Genomic DNA, 14767 nt, shown 5'->3' on the forward strand with positions numbered 1-14767 from the left:
TACAATCTAACACACTTTTTCCCGATTGCGATGTTTTTAGATACGATTCGCACCATATGTTCCGTAATAATAATTGAGTTTTCGAAATTAATGTATAAAATAAGCAAAAAGCACGTACGGTATGCTACAATTTCGAAGCCATTCTTGATGCTGTCCAGTAAAAATTGCCACATTGTTTCTGAAGAAATGTGCACTTTCCCTGGCAATCCCTGAATTTTTGTTACTTTTACGTTTTCATTCGCGAGTCGCTTGCCAGGCATTCCTCACTCTGGCGTTGTGAGATTGTCCGCGCTGGATCATCGCGAATGTCTCTCATGAGCGAGGAGACACCTCTAAGATGCTATCTCTTGCTCCTCGTTTCTGCATACGCAGAATGCTCCTCATGAATTTTTCGAGATCACCACCATGAGAAATTCTCCGGACTAACGACAAATCGCCGTATCTGCGAAGGCGCGAGACACGACGTGTGCCGAGAAGAAAGAAAGAAAAAGAAGGTCCAAAGAGCACGGGAACGCGGCGCGTGTTATGGAGATTCTTCGGGATTTCGTTGCCTGGGTCCCGACGAGATATCGGCCCCCGTCGGATATTCTGCGCGAACTCCCCCGCGGAATTCCATCTCGAGACGGGGTGCGGCGGGGTGACTCAGAGAGACGGTAATATCAGTCGTATTACGGTCGGTTGAGGAACTTTGGGAATCTCCGGCGAAACACCCTGTCTCGAACACGTTTCCGACGAAATAATCTGGGGTCTCAAGCAGCTTGGTGACCCCTTCCCGGCACTCTCCCTTTCACTAGGATCGTCATCACTTTTTTGTGTTTCTTTGAGAGGAGCCAAGGAAATTGAAAACGTGAGAGCGCAGCGCTCACGAATCTCTCTTACCGCTGTTCTTTATGCAACCTATGCCGAGCGAGATGCCGAGGCATCACAATCACGTTGTCAACCCTTCGGGGCCGCCACTGACGATAGATGTGAGGAAGATTGCAAGAACATTAAGAATACGAAATATTTTATTGATTAAAGTATCTTGGGCAAAAATTACTCATTTAATAAATTATACAGATTGATCTTAATTATAAATACACGGCGTTTACAGTTTTGTATTAAGTCTACATAAATGTTACAGCAGTTAAAACATGAAATAACGTTGTTTTGTCCTTTCTTTTGCAGATATTACGAGATCGTTAGGGATGTCAGGCCGAACAAGGGTACGATTCTTAAGTCTTCGGTGGAGTACATAAAACTATTGAAGAACGAACTCACAAGGATGAAACAGAACGAGCTCAGGCATAAACAATTGGAGCATCAGAATCGCAGGTTGCTACTACGCGTGCAGGAGCTCGAGCTGCAGGCGAAGGCGCACGGTCTTCCGGTTTCCGACTTCAACTGGGTGTCCACTTCCGCTATGCTCAACACCTTCCCGAGGAGTAAACTCGAGCAACGAAAGGTAAGTGTAAAATCCTTTCCCATCCGGTCCGTATCTTGTTACATCCGCTGCCTCGGATATATCGTCGCATCATTCATATCGCCACCATGCAAGTTTTATGTCTAATCCGTATCCGTAATAATAATTCACGCTTGCATGTGATTTTGATTGGCTTCCGTCTATCCTTGATCCTTTAACAATAAATCATTTAGCATTACATACGGTACATATTCAGCATTTTAAATAACACATTTCAAATTCATAAGTATTATATTCTTTTTTTATATAATATTTTGAATCACATTTCTTTATTTCTTTATAAGCGTTAATGTTTTTATTATTTTTATATTATATAAAATGATTTTTGATAAGAGCAATTAACAAGCAAGTCATTTAATTGGTGAGGAAATTTTTATTCTGAAAACGTAATGATATACGAATAATATGATTAATTTCGGTCATTTTTATTAAAGTTTCGTAACGGCGAGTTATTTAATATTAATGCGACAGTCGCGCGGTTGGTTTTCGATGCTGTAGCGATTGACGGCGTCGACATAACGATCGATCCGATCCTTGATCCGAATAAACCTTCCGCTCGTTCGTCAGACTAGTTTCATAATGCGCGCATCTGTTCTGAGGGAGTAAAAGAGACGGCGGCAAACGGAGGCAAATAACTGTTTGCTTACTCGCTCGTTCACTCGCCCGCGATCTTTCCTTCACGTACCTATTTATCGTTACTCGTACACGAGAGCGGTAGGCGTTTTTTGACAATGGCAGTAACGGTTTTATTACGTAACCAGAGATCGATCCGAAGCCGTTCGTGTTTGCATAATGAGAAATATTTTCTCATTTACGTACAATTGACGTATCGTTTCTCGCCGTGCCTCGAGCGACTTTCATTCGATGACGACCTCTCGAGCGCCGTTCGATCTCCTGATGACTAAGCGATTGCGGGACCGCGACACCATGGGTCTTGTAGACACCTTTCGAAATTCTCATTCGCACTCGAACATGACAATTTGCAGCCTTTCACACGAGCATTATGCAAATTTTTAATTTTAACACACATTATTTTACAGTTTTAGTTATAATAATCGCAATAATTCCAGCAAAGAGACGGACTTTTTTATAATAATTATTTTTAATTTAATTAAATTATTTTATTTTAGCCATTATAATAATTACGAATGTCATAATTTCCGTATGAAAAAGGACTGTATATTATTTTTCATTATTCGTTATTATTCAAAGTGTTAATTTTTTAAATGTACATAGCAACTGACTTCCTCATCTGGTAATTCTATATCGGCAGCGGATTATTGTTCCGAATACCTAATGAATTGCAGCTTATCGTGGTCTGGTCGTGCAAATCGCTGTCGTTCGTTTTACCCCTCCTTACGATTTCGCTCCCTAATTCCGAGGAGCGGATCTCCGAGAGATAGCCGTCGGCGCTAGTGGTCGTCGTCGTCGCTCTTTAGGACGCCCGATGACGGAGATATCTCGTAAGATGAGCGGCAAAAGTTACTGTTGAATTAGTAGGCCAGATAAGGTCGCGCACGTACGTACATGCGAGATTTGACGTGCGCGGCTTCGTGATGCGATTAAGAACTCTTCAAGTTCCGATAACGACGGTGCCGCGCTTCGACGACGACGACAGATTTGGGCCTCTTAAAGAGGCCGTATTGCCAAGGGGATATAGACAGAGAAGCAGAGAGATTATTAACATTTTTATTACATCCGTACGTATCCAACAATGACGTAACTGACGTCCGCTCATACCCGCAAAACTTTTAATGATAAATTCGAAGCGTTGAAGAGATGACTATTATATGCAGAAATTATGAAAAGTAGTTATCTTTACATGTTCCTGGCACGATTAATTGTTATAAATTCTTTGATAGACATCTCGAATAGTTTATAAGATATATAAAAAAGCCGAACGTGATGCTTTTAATTTCTGTCTTCATTTATTTCTGTTTATATGACTGTTCTAATTTTGTCTAATATCGCATTTTGAGTTCCTTTGGAACTCGAAATAAAAATTCTGCTCGTCTTATATATGACGGCATGTGAAAAAGACGATTGTTGTGTGCATTGACGTTATAATTTATGTCCATTCGTCGCGTTTTTGGAAATATTCGGAGTCGTACGCTGCGACGCGCGAGATAACGAAAGAGACGCGAGATGACGTACCGAGAGAGGGATCAGTTGAATTATTGTTCCAGATAAAGTTCCGTTGGAACGTAAGTAGTCTGACAAGCAGCTTCCTCGCGGTTAGAGAAATTTAAACATTGATAACGTCCCGCTCCGCGATTCGTGCGACGAGTTCCTACCGAGACGAGGGAACTGTCTCTCGCGTATTGCATGAAGAATTTTACTGCGACACTTAACCGCCGGTTTGCTTAACGTTAATTTCGTCCCTCGATTTATCTTACGCGAAATGTAAACGATGTCGTACAAATGCGCCCCAGATTAACGATGAATTATTTTTAGAAAAAAGGCAAGGGCGAAATATATATTAAAAAGAAATAAAAATACATAGGATATAGTTTTTAGAACGGTAGAGATTGTCTCCAAGAGTCAATGGTGATATCACTGATCGGTCAGACAATGAATTTATTCGTGAATTATCTATGTGTTTGATTTACTAAGTTTGCTTATATCACCTCTATTCAAGCTATTACCTTATATTCAAGCTTTTTGCTCAATTTGTTTTTTTATGTTTCAACGAAACGTTACAGTTTGCAAAAAGTGCCTTTTATTTCGCGATGTCTGCTAGAAAAGGCGCTATGCGCGAAGGATTTGCGCAATGTTCGTTCCGAGATTGCATAATTGCAAACGTAATTGTACACGTTAAATCCGCACGCGCCTGAATGTCGTGCAAAATATTTACCTTTACCACCGGCATCGTGCGTACGTTCGCGGAGCGGCGCAGTCCTTATCGCCCGTCTGCCTCTTATCGTACGTGCTACCTCACGCGAGACTTATACCTTTTATCTCGCATCTCGGCGCGTATATTTTCGCGAGATGAACATGCTGCGTTACTCCGACGCGACGTCGGGACAAAGGATAATCGCCGAATGAGCTGTAACGTCAGAAACCGCGCGTTGCGCAACGGCACGCCGCGCCGCGGCATTTTTCATGCAAATTTAACGCCCTCCGCGTTGTCCAAGTACGCGGCGGTTATGTAAAAAAGTGCATGCAAACGCATTTCGCAAAATATTGTGTCAAATATGAAATTGTAGGCGCAAACCAGAGAGATCTTTATTATTAATCGATAAAAAAACATGTATGGTTTTTTCTTCCTGCAAAATTGTGCCTCATATTATCCTCTGACGAATTACAAATTTATAGAAGTCTTTAGAAAACGTTCGTGCTGTACTCACGGCTTGTTCTGCAATTCCTTTTATTTGTGATGTACATATGGTGTAACACGAGCGAACCTCGTCGTACGTAATTCATATAAATTCGGCGTAGCGAAGACCGGCAAGTAATCCGACGAATTAGTTGCATCGGTAATATAACGGCAGGCAAATTGGATCACAGTCCTTTGCGCCTGAAATGCGATTGGAAATTAATTCCAGTTCTGGTAAGCCGACCCGTCTGTGACTTCACAAAGTTGCTAGAGTTAATTGCGCCTGGTAGAGAAACAGCTTCAATCAGCTTACTCCGATAATGTGTACTGGGATAACGAAGACGTTTAAATCCTGATAATGCCAAATATTTAGTTTTTTTTTTAATCAAAAGGAAGTGATTTATTTCACTTTTTCGAATCCTTTTTATTATTTTACCTTGTTTTTGAAAAGTACATCTGTACTTAATTTTTTTTATCTATTAGACGTCTTACAATATTTTTAAAATTGATTGTTAATTATATGAAAACTTTTACCGTCTTTGAAGACCATCTAACAGCTTTTCAATTAACACTTTCTACATTCTTTATTGCACATTTTGCCACGAGTCTCATCATATCCTATTATATGAGCAATGTAATTAGCAATAAACGTTCAATATTCCTTGTATACACATGTAAATTCGGCTTCCGCACCGTACATAATTAACCATCGATGGACATGATCATATATGAGCGCATATCCATTCCTGCTTTTAATCGCAACGACTTCGCCGGTACATCCAGTCCTACTTTCGTGGAAGATTGACAATCCAAACACATTCCTTATTTTTATAAAGGATTTCCAACGTATCCGTTCCTACTTCCATAGCAGAACTCGCATCCGGAAATACTCATCGAACTCTCACCTCTCCCGTCACGCCTCGCATCCCATCCGAGTCCAGGCCCGACTGAGTCCGAGTTCACGCTCGAGGACGGCTCGTTTTACAGGACGTCGGATGTTTTTCTGCCGTAGATACCGGATCTGGCGGTGACGGAAGAGGCGACGAGTCTGAGCATGTCGCATTTCGAGGACCTCATGGAGGACGACACCGGCGGTCCGGTGCATGGCGGCGACCCGATGCTATCGTCGCCGCACCTGCCACCATTGAGCCCACCTGCGACGGGCTGTCACCACGGCTTAGCCGACGAGGACACCCTCGGCAGCCTGGCGGTGACCACATCGAATTCCTCGTCCGACATGGACATCGTCGCGTAGTAGAAAACCACCGTCGTCCATCAGCTTCGCGTGTGATCGGTGTCGACTCCCGAAACTTGGTCGCGTTAGATATTTTCCGGTAGTCGCTCGACCGAGGTGATCGATTTAAATTTGTGCGAGAGAGGAAGAGAAAGAGAGAAATGGTACAGGACATTGCCGTGATGTGCGAAGTGTGACTTAAAGCCAGCAGGCTGCTGCGACGTCGTAGATTTTCATCATGGAAGAACGGAAAGGGAATTCGCTCGGCACCAATTGGATTTTATTGAAGTCACCGAGCTCTGATGCGGATTTATCTAAAACTAGTCATCGACTTGCGGTCGGGAAAGGGGATCGGCAAAAGAAATGAAGAAGGATACTTACGGGCCGTACGTTGCTTGCCGTGGAGAGGATTAAAGGAGATCGTTTCGAATATTGCGATCGATCCATTAGATTCAAACGATAACGTTTGAAGAGCAATCATTAATCTCGATATAATAGATTTTTGAGAAAGATGTATCGATGATCCTTTTGAATTCCGACGACTTGGTCCAATATAAATAAAGATAATTATATAGAACAAGAAGACTGGAAACCACGGTTAAAATGTTCCCATGGGGATATCACAATGGTCGGTACACTTTCGATCACGAATATATACTCATCGGACCTTACAGACCTGCCAATTATCACACCAGTGGTCCCCATAATCATCAAAAATATATCTAGCGATTATTGTTGCAACATTACTTCCCTTGGTCACTTAATGCATCATTAATGGCCAGTTTGGTTATATCTCTTCATTAACCATGAGCAACGAGAGCGCTTTCGAAGACCATTTCAACCTGGGAAACCATCGAGAAGGCCATAGAGAAAATTGCCGTGACAAGAACGTGTCAAGTTCACGTTTCGCGTCCTTGGAGATTGAGTACGAGGATCGGACCGACGTTTCTCGGGTCGACGATGAGAACTCAAGAGGCGATCGGGCGTTTTCGGTCGGTCGGGCCGGCCGGCTTCGAGGTCTCTCGAAGTGGCGGTGAAAGTCGTCATTGCTGGACGATGGAGGAGGAGTTCAGGGTCGTTCCAATTGCGAAGAACGGAGGGCTCGCTGTCACGATTCTACGAACGGCTGGCCGTTACACGGATGGAATGCGTGACATCTTGGCGTGCGTTGTATATTATGTCAGTGCCACGAAAGATGCGCTCATGTCGCGCTTGAGACGAGCCTAAACGTTTGCGCGAGTTGCTGTCGTCCATCAGCGATGCACGTTACGTTGCTGGACGACGACGGACTTCGGGACTGACGAAGGACGAGAACGTCTTCTCGTAAAAGTGCTAGCTATGTATAGTTCACTATGATATTACTTAATCGTAAAAAAAATTATTTTCATTGCGAGCGTGTTCGCGAGACGTGCCGAGAAGATGGTCCTATATAGAATATTTTTAATAAAAGATTTAACAAGATTTTCTCTCGATATCTTCGACAGATAGAATCGCTGAAATATATCGCATGGTGTAACGTTGCTTCGGTTTATAGAATTATGAAATATACATCAAATATGCTAAGGAGACAGCTTGAGAATGAATTTCGGGAGTATATAAAGTTCCATTACGCGCAAAAGATATTCCAATTGCGAAACGAAAAAGCGGAATATTGACTGCAGTGTTTTAAGGTTCGATTTAATGTCTGATTTATTAAACGTATAGCAATAATCCAAGTGCCTTCATAAGAATAGTCGAGAAAGATATTTTCGGAAATATACCCTTTGATTTCAGTATTAGAACGCGTATATGCATATCTAACAATAAGTGATATCAAGATTTCTTATTCACATGAATAGCAACATAAGATTTATATCATATGCATTAATGATTAGAATTATCTTCACAGTAAATTTTAAAATCCCATAAAAATTCATACCTTTAAAATTATCGTCGAAAATTATGAAATTTTTATTTATAAAATCACACCTTGTCTTGCCATTATTATTTCATAGATAACATTTTCCAATAGTCAAAGATACCATAATAGATAAATTATAGATTCAAACAGCATTGGAATCATGCTAGAGTGATAAACTATCGAAACAGTGATAAAATCTCTTCGTGTCATCCTAAAATAAATGTCATCCGTACATCATGAAAGTCGTGTAATTAAGCCGACGATCTGAGCGTTCGTAAACGTGAAAGTGAGAGAAAGAGAGAATCGCTCACGCGATCTGCCATTAATCGTTCGTCGTTCACGATAAATGAGGATGTCGATGCCGATATTGGGACGAAGTCGATTCCGGCAGAAACTCACAACGGAGCGAGTACTATGTCCAAATTCGTTATAAAGTTTACTGATAATTATTGTCCCCGGTAGTGTGCACATCGAGTCGTATCTTGCATGCTACTTGCTGTGGCTCGAGCACACGGCGGCTTTTGTGCGGGCCTTGATTTCACCACTTGCCTCGTCTCGCTTTGCGTTCGTCGGCTGTAACCCACATCACCCGATCCACGTCGCCTCGAGCCAAGATCGATGATTACTCGATCCTGGACTACCGTCGATAAATCGTCGGCGGCTCGTTACGAAAGGCAGTAATTAAGGTATCACCTATTTTCCAGGAGAGCGAGAGAAAATTCGAATAGCCATAAAGCAGAACGTTGAAAAAGACAAGAGACATTATTATGCATATTTAAATCGAGCTATTGAATATCAGACACGAACTTAGCGAGTGATAATCAAATTAATTTTCACGACAGATTAGCAAACAGGAATTTTACGCGGCACATTTTTCTAATAAGTTTAAACCTAAAATTAAACGAAATGTTATTTCAGTAAAAATACCAAAGAGAAGGAAGACTACGAGAATATTCTCTCGTAATCGTGGAAGTAAGATTCTTTTTTCAATTTTCTGCGAATGACTGTACATTGTAGATAATTTTTCAATTATATAGAAATATATAAATATTTTATATTCTCCAGCAGTAAAATAATAGTTTACGTGTAGAATGTTTAAACTATCACTATATCTAACATGTTAAACCGTAAGCAATAGCGGATAACAGTTACATATCACTTAATAAATATTAATCATAATCAATAATTTTCTACGCTACGAATATTGATCATATTTCATATTAGTTCACGCAGTACGTAGCTCTGAAGAACTTTTTTTTTTTATTAGGTACGCATTTTTCCGTCAGTCATCTCATTTATCTACTTAAATTACGTGGAAAGTGATAGATTAGACATTCCGGACGTGGACTATGCACTGAAGACCAACACGCTGCCTTCAAGTGTGTTCTTATCGTGTTAATCCTTACTCGGACAAAGAACTCTCGACGAGACGAACAAGAAAAAAATATATTCTCGGTGACTCGTAAATTATAAGAAACGCTCGTAATTATATTTAAAACTTTTTAATAAAAGAACGGCGTCTTTAAGTAAATGGTGCCAGTTCAATCAAGACCTCGCTTGATAGGAGATAATTTACTATAACAATCGAAAGTACGTTTTGCAACTATGCGATCGTAACCGCCAGCGATTCTCCAGATTAAGTTTAGGTCGATACCCTTTGATATAAATGACATTTAGAATGTATATTGACATGTCACGAAACCAGAACAATCAATGTCGTTCCAAGACTTTGGGATAAAAGAGAGAACCAAGTTCTCATATCTGTATATAGACCTTCTCATCGAGCTTCCGAGCCGCAGAGAGTTAAATAAACGCGACTTTGCTCGTTCTGGGTTTGAGACGCTCGTGTTGTGCGTAAGATATCTATAGAAACGTATTTTTGTACCCAATACGGTATCCACTCGCGCAGGTCGCAAGTTTTTGGTGTACTAGTAAAATCTGTAAGTCATCTCGAGGATGTTTTCTCGTCGTGATCGCGTCAGCGTGCTCCGCTAGCCTTCTACAAGATCTACGCAAACAATATTACATAGCACGCCGGAGAGTCGCAGTGTCGTATACGCGGTGTCCGTTTCTCGTCGTGCCTGCAAGCGTGACGGAACAAACGAGCAAAACGTTGCGACTGCTGCAGCAACTGCAGTTGCTGCTAGCGGAGACTGCAATGCCCCGAGGCTGATATGTCCATTAACAAATCATTCCGTTCGCGGCGTATGAATTTATCACACACTGTTGTCGCAAACACACACACACACACGGCCGGTGTGACAAATAATTTTATATTAGCGTTGTCGACGTGCGCTCTTGTTGATTAATTGATGGTTAATTCCAGTTGCGAGAGAGCTCGGCGAACATCAAAGGTGTAACGCACGAAAGGGGAGTGGAATTTCAAAATATACAGAGCAAGGAATAAATTAGGCCTTTTGAACTCGCGCGTCCTCGGGCTGTAGAGTTTAAAAAATTACACGGAGCACTTCGGATATTTTCAATTTTTTACAGTAGGTGCGAATTTTTCCGATAACTTTGAAATTGATTTTTCTTTAGTCAAAAACTTGATTAAACATTAAATAAATAAATTTTCTTTACTTATTTTCGGAACTTAATTTTTCGAAAGAAAACTCTTTATTTTTCATTATTCGCGATTAGAAATGCCATGTTAGCCTGATTTTCGTTCGAGATCAATAAATTGGTCCAAGAATCCACAAATGCGCAGAACATCCGATTCTTCTGTGGCACTCCTATATTTGATCCTTTAAAATAGAACGTAAGGTTGGTGCGAGAGAAATTTCGAGTGATTATCAAAGTTCGCCGAATGTTCTTTTGCGAAACCGGGCCAACTCGCAATTCCGTGCACGAGACGCGCGACGCGGAATACGTAACGATTCGACGACGGTGCATTCGCCGTCGGTCGGCGAAATAGCGGAGGCGCCAACCCTCGCTGCCGGTGCTGTGTAACCACCGGGGAAAAATAAATAATCCTGGTGCGCGCCGAAGGTAAATACAGATTCGGCGGCTCGCGAAAAACTTTCTTACCGGGGACGTGTCCCCATAAAGAGAGTTTGTCAGGACTTTTGGCGAGCGCGTGATTGCTCGTATTCGGTCCCGAGATTCGTGCGAAATATTCGTCGCTTTGTGCAAACATGGAACTGTTGATATACCGTCAGATTTGTTTTTAACGATATCCAATATCAGTTAACGACAAATTAGAAATGCATGGCCATGTCCGTTTTGATAAAACGTTCGACGATTGAGCTCGATAATTGATAAATGATTTCGCTGAGGCGTAAAATAGAGTTAATGTTGATATTATTTTTTCATTAATGTCAAGACGGCGCAAGAGTCGCGATTTTTTTCAACTCAAAGTGCCAAGGGCACTACTGCCGTCGCACAACGAAAGTTAAGTATGCAATAATGATTAGCAGGCGTAACTGGTTTGCCAACGAGCTTCGAAATAGGTCATGCCCCGGAGGTACGCCATTTAGAGAGTGCCGCCTACCTTTAAACCCAGAACGAAACTAATTTCTGCCGGAACGAAATTTCACGGCAATGTGCAGTAGCGCGTTGCGGAAGACGTATTGGAAATTTACTCGAACGTAGCTATTCATATATGTTTCCGGTTATAACATTCCCCAGGTGCATATTGATACCACTGCACGGAAATAAATTCTAAAATTCAGAAGATTTTAATATTGCATACATTCTACTCTGACAAGAAATTTTCTTCTTTCTTTCCTATAGCTTTTTTGTTAAATTCTTTATTAATATTTCAGAGTTAAATTTGTTTATTCTTTAAATTTTCAACATTTTTCCATACAGTTTACAACTCGCGATTTTTTTTTATTAATTATATAAATAATAAACTAGTAATAATATTTATACAATGCTTTTTCAAAGTATTCCTCACTTAGAATTTTGGATAACTTAAGAAGTTTCTAAGTCGGTTTCTCAGATTAATCATATTAATATTAACTTGACCTACAATTAGATGTATCGAGATCATGTTTACATGTTCACATGTTTCTATGAGCCTTTCTTTTATTCGGAAACTCAATCTCTTACATATGATTCGTGGCGTTTGCCGACTGAAATTTTGACAAGTTTGTCAATGTTGTCATCACAAATTCGCGATTCGGTATCGTTTGCATGCATAACGACGCAACGAGAGTAAAAGCGAGAAAGGGAAAGAGTACGAGCAGGTGCGTCGATCATAAATAAAAGACAAGAGCCGCGATGCGTGTGTGTGTGTGTACATGTATATGTGTGTGCACGCGTGTATGAGTTACATGCCGAAGAGAACAAGATTGAAAATTCCAGGAATGGAATATACGATCGCACGAGATGACGCGAGCTCTCTCGTCTCTGCAGCCTCTCGCGACGTCGGCATTGTACCACTTTTTAAAGCATGATTATTGAATTTTGCGACTGAGCGTTGCGCGCAGCGCGCGTTCACGCAAAAGATGAGAAACCAGGCAGATCCAGCAACTGGAGTGCGCAATTTCTTCTCGTCACTCGCATTATTTGACACGATCCTTTTCTCTTTTCTTACTCTCGATTTCTGAAAATCGGGTTTTTAGCAACTGTAACATTTCTTCGTAGAAAGCTTGATATTGGTATTTACTTTGGCGCTCGCTCAGCATTTGAACATGGGTTTCCCCGGCCGAGTTTCACCCGTCTCGTTAATAAAACATCGGTGCAGATCAGGCCGAGGACGAGCACGCGCTCGCAATGAGCCGCGCGTGTCGCGTATTTTAACACGCATTCGCGCTGTACATAACATCTCGATAAGCCGGTTCCACTGGCTTTTCCCCGTCGCCGTGTGTGCCGCGCACGTTTGTCGTTCATTCGTTCGTTCGTTTGTTCGGGCACGCCGCGCTCGCTCGCTGACGGCTGATGGCTAACGGTGTCATAAGCGTGTCACGCGAACGACGAATCTAAATGCCACCGTGTCGCATCGACAACGTAAAAGGTGTACCGTAACGCATACAGTTCGAATACACGCTTGTATCGAGGAAGATAATCGTTATCGTTTCGAAGAACTCTGATTAACTTGGATTGAGGTTGCAATTATTATCTCAACGCTCGCCATTACTCTACTACTCGCGGAAATATAGATTGCGGGAATTATCGAAGGACCGCGTGTATTTCTCGTTGAATTCTCTCCGGGCGCGGTCCCCTCGATGCAAAATTGCACGCACGCCTCGCAAGCACGGATAAATCTCCAGACGTCGAGCCGTCGCGAGGGAGATCATGATATCCCGGACAATCTCGTATCCCGAAGCGGGCGCGCGTGTAAGTCAATACTCCCGGAATGCGAAAAGGCGTTTTCCGCCGTGCGAAATCGCTTTGACACGCGAGGGGAAAGATCCTCGATCTCTCGATTTTCTGCAGCCCTCTATGATAACGCGCGGAAGTGCGGTAAGATATACTATGGGCTCAGTCACACAATGAGAAAAATAAGGAATAAGATAAAGGAATAAGGAATAAGGGAATGTCGCATCTCACTTCAGTACATGTACATTAAAGTGAGATGCAACATGCCTTATTCCTTATTCCTTTATCTTATTCCTTATTTTTCTCATTGTGACTGATTGTGAGCCTTATACCCAACAAACATAAGCGAATAATACAATATATGTTGGGAGGTGAAGCGTGCGAGGAATATATATATTTTCAGAGGTATTTTATTACGAGAAAAAATTCTTCGCTACAATATCGCCAGGTCTTGCATCTTATCCCGATCCTTTATCTTTCTATTTAAGATCTTGATCCGATAGCTATCCTTGATTTCTTGACAAATGTACATATATGTGTGAAAGATATAGCGATACACATATGAGAAAAGTGCGAAAGAAGGAGAGATCGAGAGAGAGAAAGAGAGTGCGCGCGATAAGGAGAGAATGATGTTATTACTTTTCATAGTTTAATTGTTGACAATGCGAAATAGATGCGAATAATGTTAATTATATAGATAATAATAGTAATAATGAAAATTATCATTATTGTTGCGTCGTTAATGTTACTGTTGTGACGATATTTTATCATTTGTCATTGTTGCACCGACGTGTTGCCGACGACGATGTCTCGTCTCGATGCCCCGGTGACTATTCATTGTTATCAGTTACTATTGTGCGATTATTAGGACGTACAATTACGATCGTGTAATTACGATCGTTAAATGCGTGATGCGACGAGCCAGGCGAATTTTGGAATTGTATTACATTTGATGGCGGCTCGTCGTAATAGCGAAGCGAATGAATTACGTTACGTAATGCATATGTTTTACTTGCTCGTTGTTACTCGCGATATTGCGGCTGCAATTCGCGTAAAAGCGAATATAACGCAATGCCTGACAAAACGAAGATAAAAGATGACGTTATTGAATCGTGAAGTCTCTTTATTCTTCGTCAACCTGATCGCCTTTTTCCTGTTTCCGTCTCCTTTTCTCGCACCACGTTGAATTAGATACGCGCATTATACGAAACAACAAAATGGAGAATGATTTATTGTTTTACGTATGATATATAGATTGGAATATTTTATGTTCTTCGTAAAGAAGTATTTCTACGATTGGTTAGATTGATGATCGTAAATAGTCATTATGTATATTTGATTCAGTAAACTGTGACACGTTCTGAACAAATATTATATTTTATTTTCAGGTAAGAAAAGTTTGGTTCTATAAGCGTCTGCGATTTCGATATTGAAGATTAGTCTACGAACGTGTCATTATAAAAAACATTTCGCAAAGCCTCAACATTTAATCAACTTTATCATCAAGGTGAGTGGACGATCTATGTTCACCTCAGTTTCACAATTTTTCCGCGGCTTATCTGCATAAGGCTAAATAATCCGCCGAAAGAA

The 14767-nt window shown here is 41.3% G+C and overlaps 1 protein-coding gene and 1 long non-coding RNA gene across 3 annotated transcripts in view; one reads left to right on the top strand and one right to left on the bottom strand.

Annotated features, from left to right (window-relative positions):
• Positions 1-14287, top strand: part of Mitf (transcription factor Mitf) — a 69539-nt gene extending 55252 nt beyond the window's left edge. For both annotated transcript variants that reach the window (XM_071702532.1, XM_071702527.1), the window contains exons 6-7: positions 1168-1444; positions 5791-14287. In XM_071702532.1, coding sequence (XP_071558633.1) covers positions 1168-1444; positions 5791-6033 — 520 coding nt within the window. In that variant the 3' untranslated portion in view covers positions 6034-14287. The remainder of the gene's footprint in view (positions 1-1167; positions 1445-5790) is intronic.
• On the bottom strand, positions 1067-2981 carry LOC139770672 (uncharacterized). The gene is made up of 2 exons (XR_011717802.1): positions 2756-2981; positions 1067-1614 (listed from the first exon to the last, which is right to left on the bottom strand). It is a non-coding gene; the product is annotated as an uncharacterized lncRNA (long non-coding RNA).
• Positions 14288-14767: the final 480 nt, after the last annotated feature.

Source organism: Temnothorax nylanderi, unplaced genomic scaffold (assembly GCF_030848795.1).
Source record: "Temnothorax nylanderi isolate EJ_2023f unplaced genomic scaffold, tnyl_v1.0 TNYL_tig0003_pilon, whole genome shotgun sequence".
In the NCBI taxonomy this organism is placed as follows: Eukaryota; Metazoa; Arthropoda; class Insecta; order Hymenoptera; family Formicidae; genus Temnothorax; species Temnothorax nylanderi.